The 19,270-nt window shown below is 45.3% G+C and overlaps 1 protein-coding gene across 3 annotated transcripts in view; it reads left to right on the top strand.

Moving 5' to 3' along the window:
* The window catches only part of KCNT1 (potassium channel, sodium activated subfamily T, member 1), a 239,894-nt gene that overhangs the window by 189,050 nt on the left and 31,574 nt on the right, over positions 1 to 19,270 (top strand). For all 3 annotated transcript variants that reach the window (XM_015421156.1, XM_015421155.1, XM_015421158.1), the window contains exons 16-19: positions 1,863 to 2,012; positions 3,262 to 3,500; positions 14,423 to 14,639; positions 17,735 to 17,840. In XM_015421156.1, coding sequence (XP_015276642.1) covers positions 1,863 to 2,012; positions 3,262 to 3,500; positions 14,423 to 14,639; positions 17,735 to 17,840 — 712 coding nt within the window. The remainder of the gene's footprint in view (positions 1 to 1,862; positions 2,013 to 3,261; positions 3,501 to 14,422; positions 14,640 to 17,734; positions 17,841 to 19,270) is intronic.

Raw genomic sequence — 19,270 nt, 5'->3', positions numbered from 1 at the left:
AGCGGTTCTTTCAAGAGCAGTTCTCTCCAAGCTCTGTCAGCCCCACCTACCTCACAGGGTTTTTGCTGTGGGGATTATAAGCTGCTCTGAGACTCCGAGTGAAGGGTGGGGTATAAATCTTCCTCCTCCTTCGGCATTTTCTGTACCCTTTGGGGCCATTAGCTACTCACAGCTGCCATTTCCCCCAGTGCACCACCAGAGGGCTTTTTGACACTTAAAAAAAAAAATCACTAATAGTTACAGCCCACTCCATTATTTTTAAACCCCAGAAACTGACACAGCAGCACAGTGGGGGAAATGGCTGACAGCAGAGAGAACCGGGCATTGATGTGGGCAGGGCCTTTGAAAATGTGCACCTTCCTATCCAGGTGGTGTGATAACATGCTCGAACTTTGTTCAGTAGGAGCAAAGCCAGTTTGGGGAAAAGTGTGCTGGGGACAGGGAAAACTTGGGAAGAGAACTTTTTAAAAGCACAACGTCCCGCGGAGGCTCCAAAAGCAAAGCAACTGCACCTTTGCTTCCAAATGAGAAAAAAAAAACCCATGTGGAAGCAGCATCTATTATCCTGAGCTCCACTGAGGAGGGGGGGCAAGACAGAATGGCCCTTTAAGTTCCTTGGGAACAAGCTGGTGAAAGGTGCGAAGTCCCTGCCTCAGCCTCCAGTCTTTATGACAAGAGAGACTAGATAGCTAGATAGGCACGCTGACCTTTCTTCCTGTGTTTACTCTTCTGCCACTGTGCCCTTTGAGATGTAGATTGTGTTCTCAGGGGCAATTTCCTTCCTTCTGTTCTCTCTCAGTTGAAGATGAACTCTCTCCCTGTATGCATCAAGAGGGACAACACTCTTGGCACCATGAGGCAGATGGGCCTCTCGCCATCTGCCTCCATCTTTAGCTAGTATCCTGTCCCTACTCTTTCCTACCCAAAAGTGTACTTTTCAATTAAAGAGAGAAGTATTTCTCTTCTAAACTTGCAACATGGCTCTGTGCAGCTTTGTAAGCTGAGTAACTTGGTAAAGTGATCCTGCTGCATTTGTAGCTTTATTTAAGCATTCTGCTAACAAGTGTGAACTGGACTCACCACACCAGTTAACCCTCCAATATAAGCCCTGAGCCACTCACAGACCCAAGAATAGGATACTGTCAGTGGCCGAGCACCTGCTATGTGTGCAGAAGTGTCCAAGTTCATTCCTTGGCATCTTCAAGTATAATAATACTAATAATAATCTTTCAATTTATTGATCGCTCAATCCTTGCAGAGCTGCCGGCTCTGAGCGATTTACAGTTACTCATGTGTTGACACGGGACTAACAATGATGGGGGTAAGGGAGGACAACATATATCATTTTTAATCACACACACTTCGCAGTCGACAGGGAGTTTGGTCAGCTGTAAGCATCAGATGTGTTCCGGCAGCATTCTTAGTCGGCGTCGCTTGATGTCGTCAGCATTTTTCTCAGTCGCAGCGCACCACTGCCACCGTCTGGCTGGAATGGCCCATTGCAGGCTTTTCTTTGATGCTGCGTAGATCTCTCTCGTCTTTTGATCTTACGCGCGGACCTTCTGTTTGTCGGCTAAAACTTCCCACCAGGGGGGTTAAGTGTGCCCACCCTCTCTAAGGAGTGGTACCCATTTTATCTACTCGCTGAAGCTTTCGAACCGCTGGGTGGACGTTCATGGGTGGAGGTACCTGCTCTTGCTCTGCCTGAGAGCCATTGCAGAGCAGGTACTGCCGAGCTAGATGGACCGGTGGTCTTTTACTCAGTATAAAACAGCTTTGTTCACATATATGTATGTTTGGCAGTACTCTGAGGAGCGATGGCTTCTCTGACTGCAAAGCCTAACGGGTGCTTTTGTTTCCAGAGAGGGGCAAGAGTCTCCAGAGCAGTGGCAAAGGATGTATGGGCGTTGCTCAGGCAACGAGGTGTACCACATCCGGATGGGCGACAGCAAGTTTTTCATGGAGTACGATGGGAAAAGCTTCACCTACGCATCTTTCCATGCACACAAAAAGTGAGAGGAAAATGGCATTGTGATTGAGAACCGGGGGAGGGGGGAGCCGCTCTGGCAGAAGGTGCAAGTCTGTAAATCAGTCTGAAAGTGCTGTGTCGGGGCAGATTTGCAGGTGATGCGGGAATGCCCAAATGAGGGGGCACCTGGAGAGCCAGGCTGCTGTAATCACACTAGGATACAGCAACAGTGGGAGGGCTCCTAGTGTCCTGGCCCCACTGCTGGACCTCCTGATGGCACCTGGTATTTTTGGCGACTGTGTGGCAGAGTGTTGGACTGGAGGGCCACTGGCCTGATCCAACATTGGCTTCTCTTGCGTTCTTATGTTCTTATGACTCCCAGAGAGCTAGGGTCAAATCCCCTCTGCCCAGTCATGAGCCTTATTGGCTTGTCTTGAGCCACTTTCTCTCAGGCTGGCCTACTTCATAAGTCGGTTGTGTGGATAAAACAGGAAGAGAGAATCGTGTCCTCTGCAAAGCGGGATCGAGCCTCTTCTTGGAAAGAAAAAGGGAACGATGAGTTGACACATGCACTCTTTATCAAAACTATAAATAAAACAAGGAAAAGAAAAGCATGATGGAAACAAAAGGAACCTAGATCAAGATTTGAGTCCAGGAGCACTTTAAAGACCAATAAGAGTTCCATGGTTACAAGCTTTTGAGAGTCCAAGTTCCCTTCATCAGTAACCTTGCATACCAGTTATTTAAAATTTAAATGTAAAGGATAAATAGCAGAGAACATCCCTTTTTTGTTCTCCCAGAGTGACAGACAGATGTATGAATCTTGCCTACTATCAGAACTGAATAGCTATGCCAACCACCAGGTGGGGCCTGGAGATTTCCCAGAATTACCACTGATGTAGGGAACCATTCCCCAGGAGAAAATGGCTGCTCTGGAAGGTGGACTCTATGGTATTATACTCCAATGAAGTCCCCGCCTTCCCCAAACCACACCCTCCTCAGGCTCCACCCCTCATATCTCCAGGAATTTTCCAAATCAGAGCTGGCAACCCTAGAACTCAAATGTGTGGCAGGTTTGAATTCAGGCATGGAAGGGGATTTAGTTTGTATGCCACTGGGGAGCACTGGGCAAAGGACAAAACTTCAGGTAAAGGAACCAAGCCAAGAGGAAAGACAGGCCAAACTAAGATATCCTAGTATTCCCCTCCCCCAACCACAAATTCCTATTGAAAAATCTCCGCATGGTGGTTCAGTGTTGTATTCCATCAATGCCCTTTGGGTGCTTCTTTCAGGTATGGCGTCTGCTTGATAGGTGTGAGGAGAGAGGAGAACAAGAGCATCCTCCTCAACCCTGGACCACGGCACATCATGTCAGCATCTGACACCTGTTTCTACATCAACATCACCAAGGAGGAGAACTCGGCCTTCATATTCAAACAAGAAGAGAAGCAGAAGAAGAAAGGGTTTGCTGGGAGGGGTATCTATGATGGACCATCAAGGCTACCAGTCCACAGCATCATTGCCAGCATGGGTGAGTTGCTTCAGGCCCTGTCTTTTCTTTCCTAGTCATGACCTCTGAGACCGTCTTGTATTTTTTTTAAAACCCATGAAGCAGCCTGATAGCAGGTTAGACCATTGATCCATCAGTAGCGTCTGCTCTGACAGTACTTCAGACAAAGTAAGTCTCATCTTTTGCCTGGCCTTGATCAAGAGGCCTTCTGCAGGGTGCTGTACTCCAGAACTGTGGTCTCTTCCAATACTATGAACTTGCCTCACTGTGAATCAGACTGGTCCATTTGGCACATTATTGTCTCTTGCAACTGGTAGTGTCTGTCTGTGGTTTCAGGCCCTGAAAGGTCTTTTCCAAAACCTGCTATCTGAGATACTTCAAGTGGAGGTGCCAGGGACTGAACCCAGGACCTTCTGTCTGCAATGCAGATGCCCTATTGTTGAAATGTGACTACCCCACAGGTTTTTATTTAATCCTTTCTCCTTCAATGTTGCCCATCTTTGATTTTGTTTTTTCAGTTTTCTAAGGCATACACTCTGGCATTTCATGGGGGGGGGGGTTATCTTGCATTTGTAAACTCCTGATTCTCAAAACTTTCATTTCTTAATACTGTGTTAAGGAAAGGCATGAGAAACCAACACCAGTTATCACAGACCATATCCTCAAGAGTGAGGGTACAGTTAGCAGACCCTGTTGCAAGGACTGCAGTATTTTAGACAGTTGTGGGTGGTTTTTTTTAATGCTATTGGGGTTTTTAAGTGGCATAGTTATTGATGTTGGGGGGGGGCTATATTCTGATTATGAGATGTTGGAATTACTATTGTATGTTAACCACCTTGAGCTCACCATTCCCCCCCCCCCATTTTAATAAGTTTATTGAAGAAAATTTGAACAGTGTAAACAGTATAAACAGTAATTTCAAACTTTTTGTCATAGAAGAATACAGCAAAGTTTCAAGCACAATTGTTATAACTCAGAATGTCATATAAATATAATCATATAGCTCTCAGCATCTATTGTTAGTGATCTGTAGAAATGCCACTCTGGTGCTTCCAAGTTTCCACTCCCATCCTGTATCTGCCTGTCTCCAACTGAAGTGCTGCTGAATTTATTTTGAGTTACAGTTGTTCTGTGCTGTGAAATTGGAGCTAGAAAGTGCCATCAAGTGGCAGCTCACTTATGGCAGCCCTATAGGTTTTTAAGACAAGAGGCAAACAGAAGCGGTTTGCTATTGCCTACCTCTCAGTAGAGTCCCTGGACTTTCTTGTTGGTCGCCCATCCAAGTACTGACCAGGGCACCCTGGTTAGCTTCCAAGATCTGGCAAGGTCAGGCTAGCCTGGGAAATTAACCTTGTCTCAAATCCAGAAGCTGCAGCTGGTGCAGAATGCAGCGGCAAGGCTGTTGTTGTGTCTTCCTGTGCGGGAACACATCCAGCCCGCCCTAAAAGTGCTGCACTGGCTGCCTATAGCATACTGGATTCGGTTCAAGGTGCTGGTTCTTACCTTTAAAGCCCTATATGGTCAGGGACCCTACTTAGCTAAGGGACCGCCTTTCCCCGTATGTCCCCCAGAGAGCACTGAGATCGGGATCCCAAAATTGCCCGGTCCTCCCAGGCCCTAAAGAAGCCAGGCTGGCTGCAACGAGGGCCAGGGCCTTTTCTGTGGCAGCCCCTTACTGTTGGAATGAGCTCCCGGATGACATCAGGGCCCTGCGGGACGTTTTACAGTTCCGCAGGGCCTGTAAAATGGGGCTCTTCCACCGGGCTTTCAATTAGGCTTCTGCCCTTAATATCTTGGCCCTGGCCCCGACATCATCACAGCAGCACCAATAGCCTGGCAGGAACCTGGACTATGGGGGTGGGCAACTGCTTTAAATGCTGAGAGAACGACGCTATCTGCTATTAACATTTCTTTTGCATGTGTATGATTCTATATATTGTGATTTTAATTAGATGTGTTTTATCATATTTTAGTGTTTCAACATATATATTTATATGTGCATACTGTAAGCTGCCCTGAGCCTGCCTCAGCAGGGAGGTACGGGATATAAATTTTAAAAATAAATAAATAAATATTATTTTTAAAAATAAAGGAAGCTAGGTTTACTCACACAGCTTGCCTCAGAAGTTCTCCAGGCCAGTTTGGTTGGAGATCCTGGAGGTTTTTTGTCATCTTCTGTGTGTGGAACAGGGGTCACTGAGGGTGTGGGGGGGTATTTGTGAATTTCCTGCATTGTGCAGGAGGTTGGACTAGATGTCCCTGGAGGCAGGGCCGGCCCCAGGTTTTTTTGCACACTAGGCGAGGATACCTTCTGGCACACACCCCCGGTGCACCCCCCAATTTTCAAACATAAATGCATTTTAGGAAGAATGAACAACACAAAGTCTGAAAGGTTGTGAGGTCGGTGGGGCTGAGAGAGCTCTTTCAGCGACTGCCCTTGAGAGAACAGCTCTGAGAGAACTTGTGACTGAGCCAAGACCACGCCAGCAGCTGCATGTGGAGGAGGAGTGGGGGAATCCAACCTGGGTCACCCAGATTAGAGTCTGCGCTCCTAACCACTATTTCCTGGGGGTGGGGAGCCCAGTGGCTCCTGCTCCCCCAAGAGGAGGACGGCTGCACTTCTGAGCACACTGAAAGACCCGGCGGCGCGCAGCAGTCACCCTGACCCACCCGGTCAAGAAAGTTGCAGGGCTTTTGGCTGTGGGGGGGGCTTTTGGTGGGGGGGCCGGGTGCCAGTTTGGTGCCCCTAAGGGTTGGCGCGCTCTAGGTGAGTGCCTAGTTCGCCTAGTGAGCGAGCCGGCCCTGCCTGGAGGTCCCTTCCAACTATGATTCTAAGTCAGTGGAGGGGACAATATTGCCAGGGATGTCATGTCATCTTTACCTCACCTTTGTGAGGGAGGGCTTGTGGGGCACGGGGCCATGCTTTAATCCTAACATTTCATTTTATAATTACTGGTAAACCTGTTTATGTGTAGCATAAAATCTTACTGTCAGTGTGACATTTATATATTCTTTTACAAACATGAGGGCTAGCAGCTTGGAGGAAGAAATGAAAGGTGTTATTTTTCATTCTAACAAGCACAAGTGAGGACAAAGTGAATCTCCCATCTGATAAAAAGATCTGAAAACTAAAAATGCATTAAACTGTGTCCCCATTTTCTCCCCAGCAGCCTTATCGTGCTCTGGTTTATTGCCTTCCTAGCAAAACACAAATATATTTGCGAAATGCAATTTGCTTGCTGTTCGCCTGGATCATGGTGGGAATCTTTGCACAAAAGATGAAAGAAACATAGGATGATTGTTCTCCAAGAAAATGAGCCTGCATTCAGTGAGCGATCCGGGGGCGGGGGCGGGGAGACACTTAGGAAAATCACCACTTGCAAAACTAAATCATGATATGCTTGCAGTTAAAGTCGAAAGCAAGCAGCGCTGATTCCATCCCAATGAGTGATGGGGGGGGGGCTGTCTCCCAGTGGGGTCATGATATGGGATATGCCATATTTTGCCTTGGAGTCGGGTTGGAAGCCCCCTAGTATATTGCTGAAGCTAAGTTGATTTGGATCTGATCAGTTCCTGGACAGGAGACCTTGGAGCTCTAGCTCGGGAAATTACCTTGATTTCCATGATGGAAGGAAGGCAATGCATGAGAAGGTTTGAACCTTCATTCATTTGCAAAAAAATATTTGCCCCTAGATTCTGGCCACAGAGTGAGCAGGCATTTTTGGTGTTGATCCCCCAGAGCTTGACCTTTTAAAAACTTGTATGTTTGCGCAAACATTTTCTATTGTTACTCTGCTCCTGTTTCAAAATGTTGTCTGTTTCCATTCAAATGTGCCCATTTTGACTTTGTTTCTCTCTTGTCACAAATAAACCCATGAGTGTTTGCAACAGTTCTCTGACTGAGCACTGAATGTTTCCTGTTAAAATGGACACATTTTCAATGTTGTTTTTGCATCAGTTGCATACAAATGGCTTAGAATGTAAAAATGGTTTAAAAATTGGAGAACAATCAAGGATAGCAATGGAAACGAGTGGATCTGAAATGGGTGATGATGACATTGTACAAAATTAAAAAGAAGTGGAGTTCTTTTTAATTTTGTACAATGTCATCATTGCATTCATCCCTTTTTTTGACTGCTACTTTAAGTTGGCTTCTCTCCTCCTGTTTTACAATATTGGTTTATCACGCTTTTTATAGCGAATTGTACATTTCTGTCATCCTTCACTTGGAGAGTTCTTTTGCTGGAAAGTGAGCTACTGGGTCTGCTGGACAAACATGAGGAAAAAAGCCAAACTAAATTAACCCTTACTAGCTCTTCTTTGCTTTTAAAAAATCCCAAATTTAACCTCCAAAATTCCTCTAACTGGAAAGACTGGTACTCCGCATTTAGGGATGTCCTGATTAGATGAATTTGTTATTGGTGGAGTATTGCCCCGAGGAATTTTCAAGGCAACATAGATGGATTCCTCTCCAACTCCTTTCATTGCCCTCACAACACCACTGCAAATAGATTAGCCCAAGACCACCCAGTGAGCTTCATGGCAGATTCAAGAGAAAATAAGTGAAACCTTGTCTAACTCACTAACCGTCACACAGCACAGAGTCTCAAAGATGTCTTCCTCACCTGTGAGGAAATTAGGCTGAGATTATTGCCTGGTTTATACTACCTTGTTGAGAATGAAAAGAGCAAGAGTCCAGTAGCACCTTAAAGACTAACAAAAAGACTACCCATCTTAATCTATCGTTATAGGAATGAAGACCCCCAATTTAATTTAAGAACATGTTCCCCTTGGGGAGATTGTATGATGAACAAATGTGAGAAAGTGATTTGTGCACTCTCTCATGTGTACAGCAATATTGAATTTTGATGGGGAAAAGATTTATGTGAACAATTAGGAGCAAGGATCCAGGGATTACGATTCCTGATAGAAAAAAAAATCTGGGTTAAGAATTATGATCTGATTTTTTAAAAATTCATTAAGTTTCTCGCTTATGAAAGTAAAATACATTGCTTTATCTTTCGCATTTAACTCTAGCTAGCCTGAATGAAATGCTCCATGCCAGAGACTAGGGTTACCAGACTCCAGGTGGCACCTGGAGATCTCCTACTATTACAATTGATCTCCAGGTGACCAAGGTCAGCTCCCCTGGAGGAAATGGCTTATTTGGAGGGTATTATGGTAATATGGTATTATATTCTGCTGAGGTCCCTCCCCTCCCCAAACCCCTCCCTTCCCCAAACTCCAACCCCCAAATCTCCAGGTATTTCCCACCCCAGAGCTGGCAACCCTTTGCAGAGGATAAGGCCTTTTTTCATTGATGCCTGGCATGAAGCAATTTCATATGAGCGCAGCATGGTGGACAGTCTCCAGTAGTTGAGTTTGGTTAATGTATACCACCTCCAGCATAGTGTAGTTGTTAGAATGTCAGACTAGGATCTTGCAAACCCATGAGGGGTTTTTCCCAGCAGGGCTTCTGATTGGCTTCAGTGGCAATCGCCACCACAGCATGAGGATCTTTCCTTCGTTAGTGAAGGTCAGCTGTGTGTATGCAAGACACTATTTTTAAACAATATGTTCATTTAAAAAAGACTGTCAAACAGAGGTTCTGCCTGAGATGTTGAAGAGTTAATGTTAGAGTTACTTCCGGACATTTTGTGGTTGGCTCTGCCACCCACCACCCTGGATCAGAATTCCAAAAGTGCCTACAGGTTTGAAAAAGTTGATCTACATGTTGTTATCAGGTGCAATGCTTCCTCTAAGCCAGTGGTGGCGAACCTATGGCACGGGTGCCAGAGGTGGCACTCAGAGCCCTCTTTGTGGGCACGCGTGCCATCGCCCCAGCCAGGTCCAGACCATCATTAAAGTGTCGAATTCTCTGCCAAATAATCTTAAGTAAATGAAAGCATTTGGGATTGCTTTCCTTACTTTGTCTGGATCATCTTAAGTTAATGTGTGAGTTGTTTTTTCTAAAGTAAAACCTCAGTATTCAGGTTAAATTGCCATGTTGACACTTTGCAATAAATAAGTGGGTTTTAGGTTGCAGTTTGGGCACTCGGTCTCTAAAAGGTTCGCCATCATTGCTCTAAACTGTGGAGTCTTGTGAGCAAAAATTCTACTTTGTGAGCTACTGGTGTTAAAGTTGTGAGTGAGGGATTTGGCTACTGCGTCAATTAGTTTGCTCTGGAGCCATCCTTTCTAAGCTAAGAGAACAATGTGTGAGCTGGAAGCTAAAAAACTGAGCTAGCTCACACTCAGTTTAGAGGAAACACTGATCAGGTGTCAAATACAGATTATCAGATTTGCAGGGAACATTTGACTGATATCTGAAAGAAAGACAGTGTAGCTGTTAAAGCACCAGACCAAGATCTGGGAAACCTGGTTTCAGATCCCTGCTCCCTGTCTCAGCCTAACCTACCTCACAGGGATGCTGTGAAGAGAGATTGAGGTAAACTGCCTCGGTCACCGTTGGGATGAGAAACGGGGTCTAGATATCTAAGTGAACATGCAGGGAATATGTGCCGTTAGAGTGCGCAGGAGAATGCTGGGTAGCCAATTATTTCCAGTGCTTGCTGAAACAACCTTTTGAGACCGTGCCAAGGCCATGTGATGTCGCGCAGAGAGAGCAGTGGGTGAGCTGCCGCGGGCCTATTTGTTGCCACCCCTTAATCATTTTCCCTACCCAACAGCAGCTCCTTTCTGCCCACACCTCAAGCTCAATGAAAGGCTCTCCTCCCCACTCCCTTCCCCCAAGCAGCGTCAAGGATTATTCTTCCCATTTCCCTGCCTCTGCTTCCTCGGGTTTGCCGATTAGCATCCAGTGCCGGTTTTCAATTACAGCTATGATTCATGACAGAGCCCAAGACACTCAGACGACTGGGCGTGATGGGGCTAATAACATTGCTTTGTATCAATCCTCCATCCTGGTTATTACCCATCTATGTTCACTTTGTGGAATAAAGAATGCTTTGCATTTACGACTAAAAAGATCCACTACAAGGCGGGGGGTGAGGGAGGGTTCAGAAAACTCAAGCCGTTTTCCCTGCTTGAAACTTTTGTATTGCTGAATATGTGAGAAATTATTCTGATCCCCCCCCCCCCAACACCAACAACGGGCATCAAATGAATGCTCCCAAATGATTCATGAATTTGGATGAGATTTTCCAAAGGAATTGGGTGGGGTGGTGGTAATTTTCCCCCATTTTTTAGCAAATTGATACCCTGGTTTTCACATTAAATGCACTGTGGCTTACAATCGAATGTAGAAAGTATGATTGGATTAAAAGCATTTTTTAAAATCCCATAAAATCATAAAACAGAGTCAGATTCGAAAACAAAACCCCAGACAGAACAATTACATAATCAAATACTATCAAAGGCCTTTCTGGAATAAATGTGCACACTTCTGAAAGGCCAGCAATGCAGGAATGTACCTTCTAGCAGTGTTCCCTCTAAGCTGAGTTAGTGTGAGCTAGCTCACAGTTTTTTAGCTTTCGGCGCACACAGTTTTGTCTTAGATCAGGAAGGATGGCTCCAGATAAAACTAGTTTATGCAGTAGCCAAATGGCTCACTCACAACTCTAATGCCAGTAGCTCACACAGTAGAATTTTTGCTCACAAGACTCCACAGCTTAGAGAGGGAGCATTGCCTTCTAGTGGAGGGAATGCCACAGGCCGATTCTGCATTGACTTTTCCCTCCGTTGTTTTACTAAACCCACTCTGGAACAGAAATTCCCCTCTGCATCGCATGCTGCATTTCACTTTCTTTGATCATTGGATTTTATGGTACCCTCTACACTGCATGCCGCTTTCGCTTTCTTTGATCATTGGATTTTATGGTACTTTCTGCATAGGTTTATGGCCATTCAGGGGTGACTTTGCATTCAGTACAGAATTGCCCCAGGGTATTTGAATGTGGTTTTGAGCTGCACCTTTGGTAAAACAATGGAGGGAAAAGCCAATGCAGAATCGCCCAGAGTCTAGGAACAGTATTTGAGAAGGACTTCCCATGGGTTCACCAACTTCACCACTAACCGAACCTCTGCCATAGCACTTAGGGCTGTCTGTGAAGATCCTACAGCAGGGCTGTCTGTACAGTCTCTGGACCCAGGTTGCTTTGTTTATTTTGTTTGATTGATTTTGCACCTTCGGTTAGTGTTTGGGTTGTGTTTGTTTAAATTGGTCTATGCAAAATTAGCTGGTAGACCTAACATTTGCACCAGGATTCAGTCTGAGTGAGCCATAAAAGCAACCCAAGGCTTAGACTTGGTACAGGAGGACCACCTAAGGCAGCGCTGTTAAACCTAAGGCCCACGGACTGGAAGCGGCCCGCCCAGGGCTTTAATCAGGCTTGTGGCTGTCTTCCCCACCCCCACCCCTCCCCTCTCAGTCCTGACCCTTCCGAGGGAGATCGGGCTGCTGAACTTCCCAGCTGGCTGGGCCATTTCTTTGCAGTTTCTCCTCCAACAGAAATCTCCTCTAGGCTAAAGCACAAAAAAAAGCTGCAAAGAAAATGTGAAATGAATGGAGTGCAGTTTCCATTTCCAGTGTTTGCCAGTTGAATGTGTCTGCTTGCAAATAAAGGGCTGATGTTTTGAGCCAGCTTGCCTCTGCTGAATGGACCTGAGAACAGGTGTCTGAGTGAGTACTCTAACCTGGGAACCCACAGCCAAAGGGGGCATTACACTGGAGAGCCACTGCCACTCTGAGTAGACCGGGGGTGGGGGAAGCTTGCAAGGCCCAGCCATTTCATGTTTTCCTAGACTCAGAGCATTTTATATTTTTAGTTTTTAGTTTTAGTTTCTGCTGTGATCCTTCTGCTTTTTCTTGATATTTTATTTTTAAAACTGCATTGCCAAATCCCACTATTCCCCCACCTTTCCATTTTAGATAGGCATCTTTTAAGGGGGGGAAGGTTTGGGAAGTGTCAGTTATAAAAGTCTGTTAAATAAAATATGGCAAGTGTGTTACTGTTTTAAGCATGTTTGTATTTCAAGTTAAAGAATGCCTTTAATTGTGTTCGTTGATGTCCTTTGTAAAGTTAATATCTTCGCTATCTGGCATTACATTTTATGGCACACATAGCCTGACCTGAAAAAGTCCTATTTATATCAGATCTGGCCCTTGTAACAAATGAGTTTGACACCCCTGACCAGTTTAGACTTTAGACCGGTAAACTTTAGAAAACAATCTGAGGAAGCCCTTCAGATTAGGGATGCTTCTGAAATTCTCCTCCTCCAAATTGCTCTCTGGCCTTTGGCATTTTGAATCTTGTTTCCAAAGTGGAATTGACACATTAGGAATCCTCTGCTGTCCCATTTCAGTTTCCACGACTTGGCACCAAATCCCATGTGTACGCAGACTGTGGTAGCTTTCAGCTTCTTCAGTGTGTCTTTTCCCTTGTTCCAGTTTGCAAAAATGCACTAATAAAGCACAGCAAAGAGCAATCTTCCTGAAGAATCAAGGTTCTTTTTGCGTGATGTGTCCACCAATGTGCAGGAGGGCTTCACAGTAAAACTTTGCAGAACAACAGAAGTCTTGATGTAATTGTACACTGAGAAAAAGAATATTGATGCAGCCCTACACACAGGTTGTGTTCAGACTGGCAGTTTGGCCCGATATAGGGACATTTTACAAATTGAGTGAACGGGCACAATCACACAGCTACATCTGCCAGGTGTTCCTTGGGCATACTTACCCCGTCAGAGGACAACTTGGAGCCGGGTTAAAAAGCCACCACCTCTGAAGTGGTGTTTTTGTTTCCCCGCGCATTCATTGCGCATGGCCAGATGTCTGAACACGGGGGAGCACCTGCAGAACGGATTTGGCAGTGTGAACCTGCAGATCAATTCTGCTGCTACGGAGGTTATTTTTAAAAAGAATTGGCTACGTGCGCATGCATGCACATGCGCACTATGCACACACATGGTGTTTGGATTTCTTTTTGCCATTCGCTCCATGGCTGAGGCACCACAATAATGTGGATGCTTTACCATGGGATGTCTCCGTGGGTAACCCACAGCAGGGTGTGCTGTGTGGTGATATATCCCACTACACTTTAACCCGGTTCAATTAGAGGTGGCATCATATCAAACCAAGCCGCCAGTGTGATCACAGCCACAATCAGATTGAGAGCGGATTATTTATGCGTGTTTTGTGCCTATGCACATGGGCATCAGTAACATAGAGAGAAAAGTAGGGATGCCAACAGGGCTATTTTTGGACAGGAACACACAGGAATGGAGTTCCAGCTGGCTTCAGAGTTGACCACGCCCACTACACCCAAAACCTCTGCATGCGTGGCTACAGAGGGAAGGCCTGGAGAGCGACCCCCCGGTGACTCCAAGGCAGGCGGGCCAGGGCCCCCCTGAAAGGATCGGGGAGGCATTTGAATGCCTCCCCGTGCCTTCCTCGGCCTGTCCAAGGGGCGACTTGCCCGGGCAAGCCAAGGGAAAACATGGGGTGTGGCCTAATATGCTAATGAGTTTCTGCTGTTGGGTGTGGCCTATTATGCTAATGAGTTCCTGCTGGGCTTTTTCTACAAAAAAAGCCCTGGATGCCAACCTCCAGATGGGACCTGGGGATCCTCTTCAATTACAGCTATCTCCAGACTACAGAGATCACTTCCTCTGGAGCAAATGGCAGCTTTGGAGGGTGGATTCCATGGCATTGTGCCCCACTGAGATCCCTGCCTTCCCCAGGCAACCCTTCCCCCTCAATCCCCTGCCAGTAGCCTGGGTGGACCTGGCAACCATAGGAATGCTGCACATTACACAGCCTCCAGATTTAAGATTAGAACTTCTCCTAGTTCAAATGATTACTTGCTGTGGGTTATCTGAAGAGGGTTCTGCCCACTGGCTTGAAGGATCTGTATTCCCATCTGTAACTGGCGGTTTAGTGAGCAGGTAGCCAATGCCTAATGGCTCCTCTTCTTGTGTTTCAGGCACGGTGGCCATGGACCTGCAGAACACAGAATGTCGGCCCGCCAGCAACAGCAAGCTCACCCTGCCAGCGGAGAATGGCTCAGGGAAAAGGAGGCCTAGCATCGGCCCGGTCCTGGAGGTGGCCGACAGTTCTTCCCTCTTACCTTGTGATATACTCAGCGACCAATCAGAGGACGAAATGACTCAGTCAGACGATGAAGGCCTGACTGTTACGGAGTTAGTGAGCCATTAGTTAATCTCTTTGTTTCAGGCTAGTGGAGTGATGAAATGGTTCCTGTGCTGTGTTATGTCAGAATGCAGATGGTAGAATCACATGATTTGAATCTTCCTTTGCCGTTTTTTAAATGTTCCCTGCATGTAGAAAACTAGGGTTTCAAAGGTCTACCCTAGGTAGCTCTGTTGCTTGCTAATTTCTAACATGCAGGGGAACGTTCTTCTTTGAGATAGAAGTATTCAGTCATGCTGCACCCTACCTGTAGTGTGAAGCAATGTGGGCCTGGAACATTTCGCCACCTCTTCTGCTGTTTTTGTAAAGTAGGCATCAGTACGTGTGTGTTTTTAGATTCCTGTGGCATTCTTGCAAGCTTCTTCTGCCCAAGCCATGTTCATGAGGCTCTGAAACTAGACCCTGACATGTCAGCAGGACTCCAAATGCTGCCCCATCCAGATACCCAAACATACCCTTTTGTGAAGGCAAAAACTAGGAGCCTTTCTAGCCACTGCACCACTAACTGGTCAGAGTGGGGAACTGCAGGCGCTTCAGGCTGGCAGAGAGAAGCTCAGTGACCAGAAGCCATCTAGCTGAGGAATCGAATGATCGGAAAGAGCTGATCAGACACCAGCCATCTCCCTCTGTACAAACCTTGAGGCTCAGACCTCGAGAAAGACAAAGGGGGTGGGGGGAACCCAGCCTGTAAATCAAGTCAGGAACCAAAAGGTTGAGCTACTAGAAAACCAAATAAAATGCAAATATTTATTACACAATGCACAGAATTTTAGGATTAAAAATAGTAAAAAGCCCAGTAGCACCTTTAAAACTAACTAACTGTATTGTAGCATACGCTTTCGAGAAACACACCTCTCTTCGTCAGATGCATGGATTAAAAATTACATACATAGGACACCATTGAAAACTCAGACCATAATATACAGCAACAAGGTGAAGTTGCACGTCCAGTCACAAAGAATCACAGTAATGGTTACATGTGTATATTAACCGATGAGCCCAATAAATAAATATTTGCATTTTATTTGATTTTCTAGTAGCTCAACCTTTTGGTTCCTGACAAACCTCAGTCCTGCCATTGCTCATCTAAAACTGAGCAGCAGCCAGGTCACCTAAGGAAGCCATTTCCTGCGCTTGTCGGACTCCTTCCATCTCCGCTCTGCTTGTGGCTTGTGATTCACCTTTTTTTTAAAAAAAAAACACGTTATTATTGACAAACAAGTATAGATACATCAATAACCAATGCAGATTTAAAATATGTGAAAACTGAGTAAAATAAATATCAGTACAATAACAACATATTGTGAAAAATAAGCATAATAACAAACAATACATAGCATGTATCAATAAATCAAACTTTTAAAACATTTATTTACATCAATAAATCAAACTTAATATATTCAGAAGAGAGGAATAGTCAGCATTATCGAAAAAGAAAGGAAACCATGTCGAAGTAAAATCCGAATGCAATGAATCGTTTTGTCTAGACAGGATAGAGTCAGAAAGTTTATCCATTAAACAAAATTCACACACCTTGAACAGCCATTCAGTAATAGTTAAATTTGTGATTCACCTACTGAGTTATTATCTCGCCCTTTGTGCAAGGAGCTCGGGGTGGTATATGTGGTTCTTCCCTCCCCTCTTCATCCCCACATCGAGCCTGTGCGGTAGGTTAGGCTGACAGAGTGACTGATTCAATCTTAGGAGTTCAGCTCCATTAGGGTTCTGAACACCAGTGTCGCCAACATCAACCACTACGCCACACTGCCAGTCTTCTACAGTGGCACTGTTTACCTGACTTTGGGTTTTCTAGGGGTTTTTTTTTGGGGGGGGGGGTTGCCAAACTGCTACAGAACAAAAGCATAAGCCCCTCCTGGATGTAATTTTTCTTCCAGATATGATTGGGCTATCCTAGGGTCAGGAAGGGCAGAGCCAAATGGTCAGCAACCCAAAATGTTCATCTTGGATATAAGGATTTTACCCAGCAAAATACCATGCAGTGCCAAAATGAAGTGCAATGCCTCAGTTTAAAGGAACTTTATTTAAGCATCTCTCATATCTTCATGAACTACAGTGCCAGAGCATAATCAACTAAGGTCTATTTTTATCACCTACTTCTTCTAGATTCCTCCTTGGTATCACTGAAATAACCTTTATAGTTGATTGAAAAGCACCAGAGTGTGTTGAAGTCCATGGACACTACCTGGAGTTTTTGCTTGGTTTAGCTTTGCTTTAAGGAACACCCCAGTTAAAGGAACAGCAGCTTTGACCTGCCTGGGCAGTTAGAACAAATACACTGTATGGCTATTTGTTTAATCTAGCTGCACCTGCAGATTTCACCCGAGATCAAGTGTTTTCAAGCCCCCAAAGAACAGGGTTATATCCCTACGGTGAAATGCAAAGACTGCATTTTGCAACGGAAGAGCTATTCTCCTTTGAAGTCCTGCTAATAAGGTTGGCTATATGGCCTTTGGTGGGTTATGGTGTGTAAAAAACCATCAGCTCTGTGCTCTGTATATTGGAAGCTCCAGCGGGACTCCGGCTTGCTGTTTTGCCAGGGCCATGCATTTTTATTATGATTTCCTGCACTAAAAACCTATTTGCATAAATTAACCTCCCATTAATGGTTTTCTGCTTCGTTTCAGCTGTATCACTGGGTGGCATTCTTCTTTAATTTGCTGCTGCTGAGGCCCCAGCAGAACCAGTGGGAGAAATGCTTTGTTTTTGGTTGCACCACAGTGCCATCACATGGACATGTTTGGGAATGCTGAAATGTTTTGAGAGATCTTTAAATGAGGACCAAACTAGGTGGGGTGATGTCCACGGGTCCAGCCTGTGGATGCCGCTGCCATTTAAAAGCAATTTAAAGATGCTGCAAGTACGGCAGGCTGAGGCACATTTGTTCTCCCACACACACCTTTGGAAGTACTGAAGTGGCCACAGGTGGGAGATTACAGTCATTTCAGCATTTTCAACACCATGCTACAGTCTCATGGCATTTTAAAATCTCTTTAAAATGGTGGAAGCATCTAGTTTGGCCTTAAGTCCCACACTGGATCCTGATCAGTTGTCTTTTGTTCTCCAGGTATGTGAAAGGGTACCCTCCCAACTCGCCCTACATTGGAAGTTCTCCTACGTTATGCCATCTTTTACCTGTCAAGGCTCCTTTTTGCTGCTTGCGCTTGGATAAGGTGAGAGAAAAGATGTCTGAATGTGCTCTTTTCTGTCTGTCTCCCCCCCACACACACACCTATTGCATAAATTTACTGAGAGAACAATTGGTGTGAGAAAATGGAAAATAAGGGCTCACGGGTTTTGATTTGCACAATTAGGATTGTTGTTGTTGTTGTTGTTGTTGTTGTTCAGTCGCACAGTCGAGTCCGACTCTTCGCGACCCCATGGACCATCTCCCTCCAGGCCGTCCTGTCTTCCGCTATCCTCTGAAGTTGGCTCAATTTCATATTCATCGATGACACTGTCTAACCATCTCATCCTTTGCCGTCCCCCCGTCTTCTTTGACCTTCAATCTTTCCCAGCATCAGGGTCTTCTCCAGTGAGTGCTCCCTTCTCATTTGGTGGCCAAAGTATTTGAGCTTCAGTTTCATTATCTGGCCTTCCAGGGAACAGTCAGGGTTGATTTCTTTTAGGATTGACTGATTTGATCTTTTTGCAGTCCAAGGGACTCTCAAGAGTCTTCTCCAGCACCATAGTTCAAAAGAATCTATTCTTCGGCGCTCAGCCTTCCTTATAGTCCAACTCTCGCAGCCATACATGACTACTGGGAATACCATTGCTTTGAGCATGCGGACTTTTATACTTGCGGGTATTTCAGCTCACATTTTGTTTTGCTGTTCCTGGCTATGAAATCATAAAACAGAGTCAGGCTGAAAGGGGGGAAGTGAAATTTAAAGCAGGGTCATCAAATGGTGGTGTTGAAAGTTCAGTGGTACTTCAGGTAAGAGGCTGTGATCTTTCAGAACAGGGGATTTGATTTTGTCTGTCTCTGTCACAACTACTCTGTTTTAATCATGTGGTTAGATATGGTGTGCCGTTAACTTTCTTGTAATTTCTCTGTCTCTCTGGGTGTGTAACGCTGCCACCAGGAATGTAATTCCAATCTGATCAATTAACCTTTCCCATAGCATTGTACCCAAGCTCTATTTGTTGGACTATGTGGTCCCGAGGATGAGACTCTAGTATTTAAATAGCATAGGACTCCAGGTTAACAATAAACAAAATAAAACTTAATTTCTACAAGAAGTGTAGTGGTTTCAAGATGTTTTCTAATGTATCTCTTTAGTGAATAAAAGAGTGTATGTTGCCCTGACCTGGATAATGCAGGCAAGCCCGATCTCATACGATCTTGGAAGCTAAGCAGGGTCAACTCTGACAAGTACTTGGATGGGAGAGCTCCTTGGAATACCAGAGGTGGGAGGTGGGGGCAGACTTTATTCAGCCACCTCTCTGAATATCCTCCAGGCCCGCAGTAGGGGTCAGTCACCAGAGGTTGCCATGACTTCCAGGCGCACATACACTCAACACACACACACGAAAAACACAAAACATTCAATAAAATAACAAAGTGTATGTCAATAACTTATGGCTGCGGTGTCACACTCTT

Source organism: Gekko japonicus, unplaced genomic scaffold, assembly GCF_001447785.1.
Source record: "Gekko japonicus isolate JY-2015 unplaced genomic scaffold, Gekko_japonicus_V1.1 scaffold40, whole genome shotgun sequence".
NCBI lineage: Eukaryota > Metazoa > Chordata > Lepidosauria > Squamata > Gekkonidae > Gekko > Gekko japonicus.
This window is presented reverse-complemented; position numbering and strand designations above follow the sequence as displayed.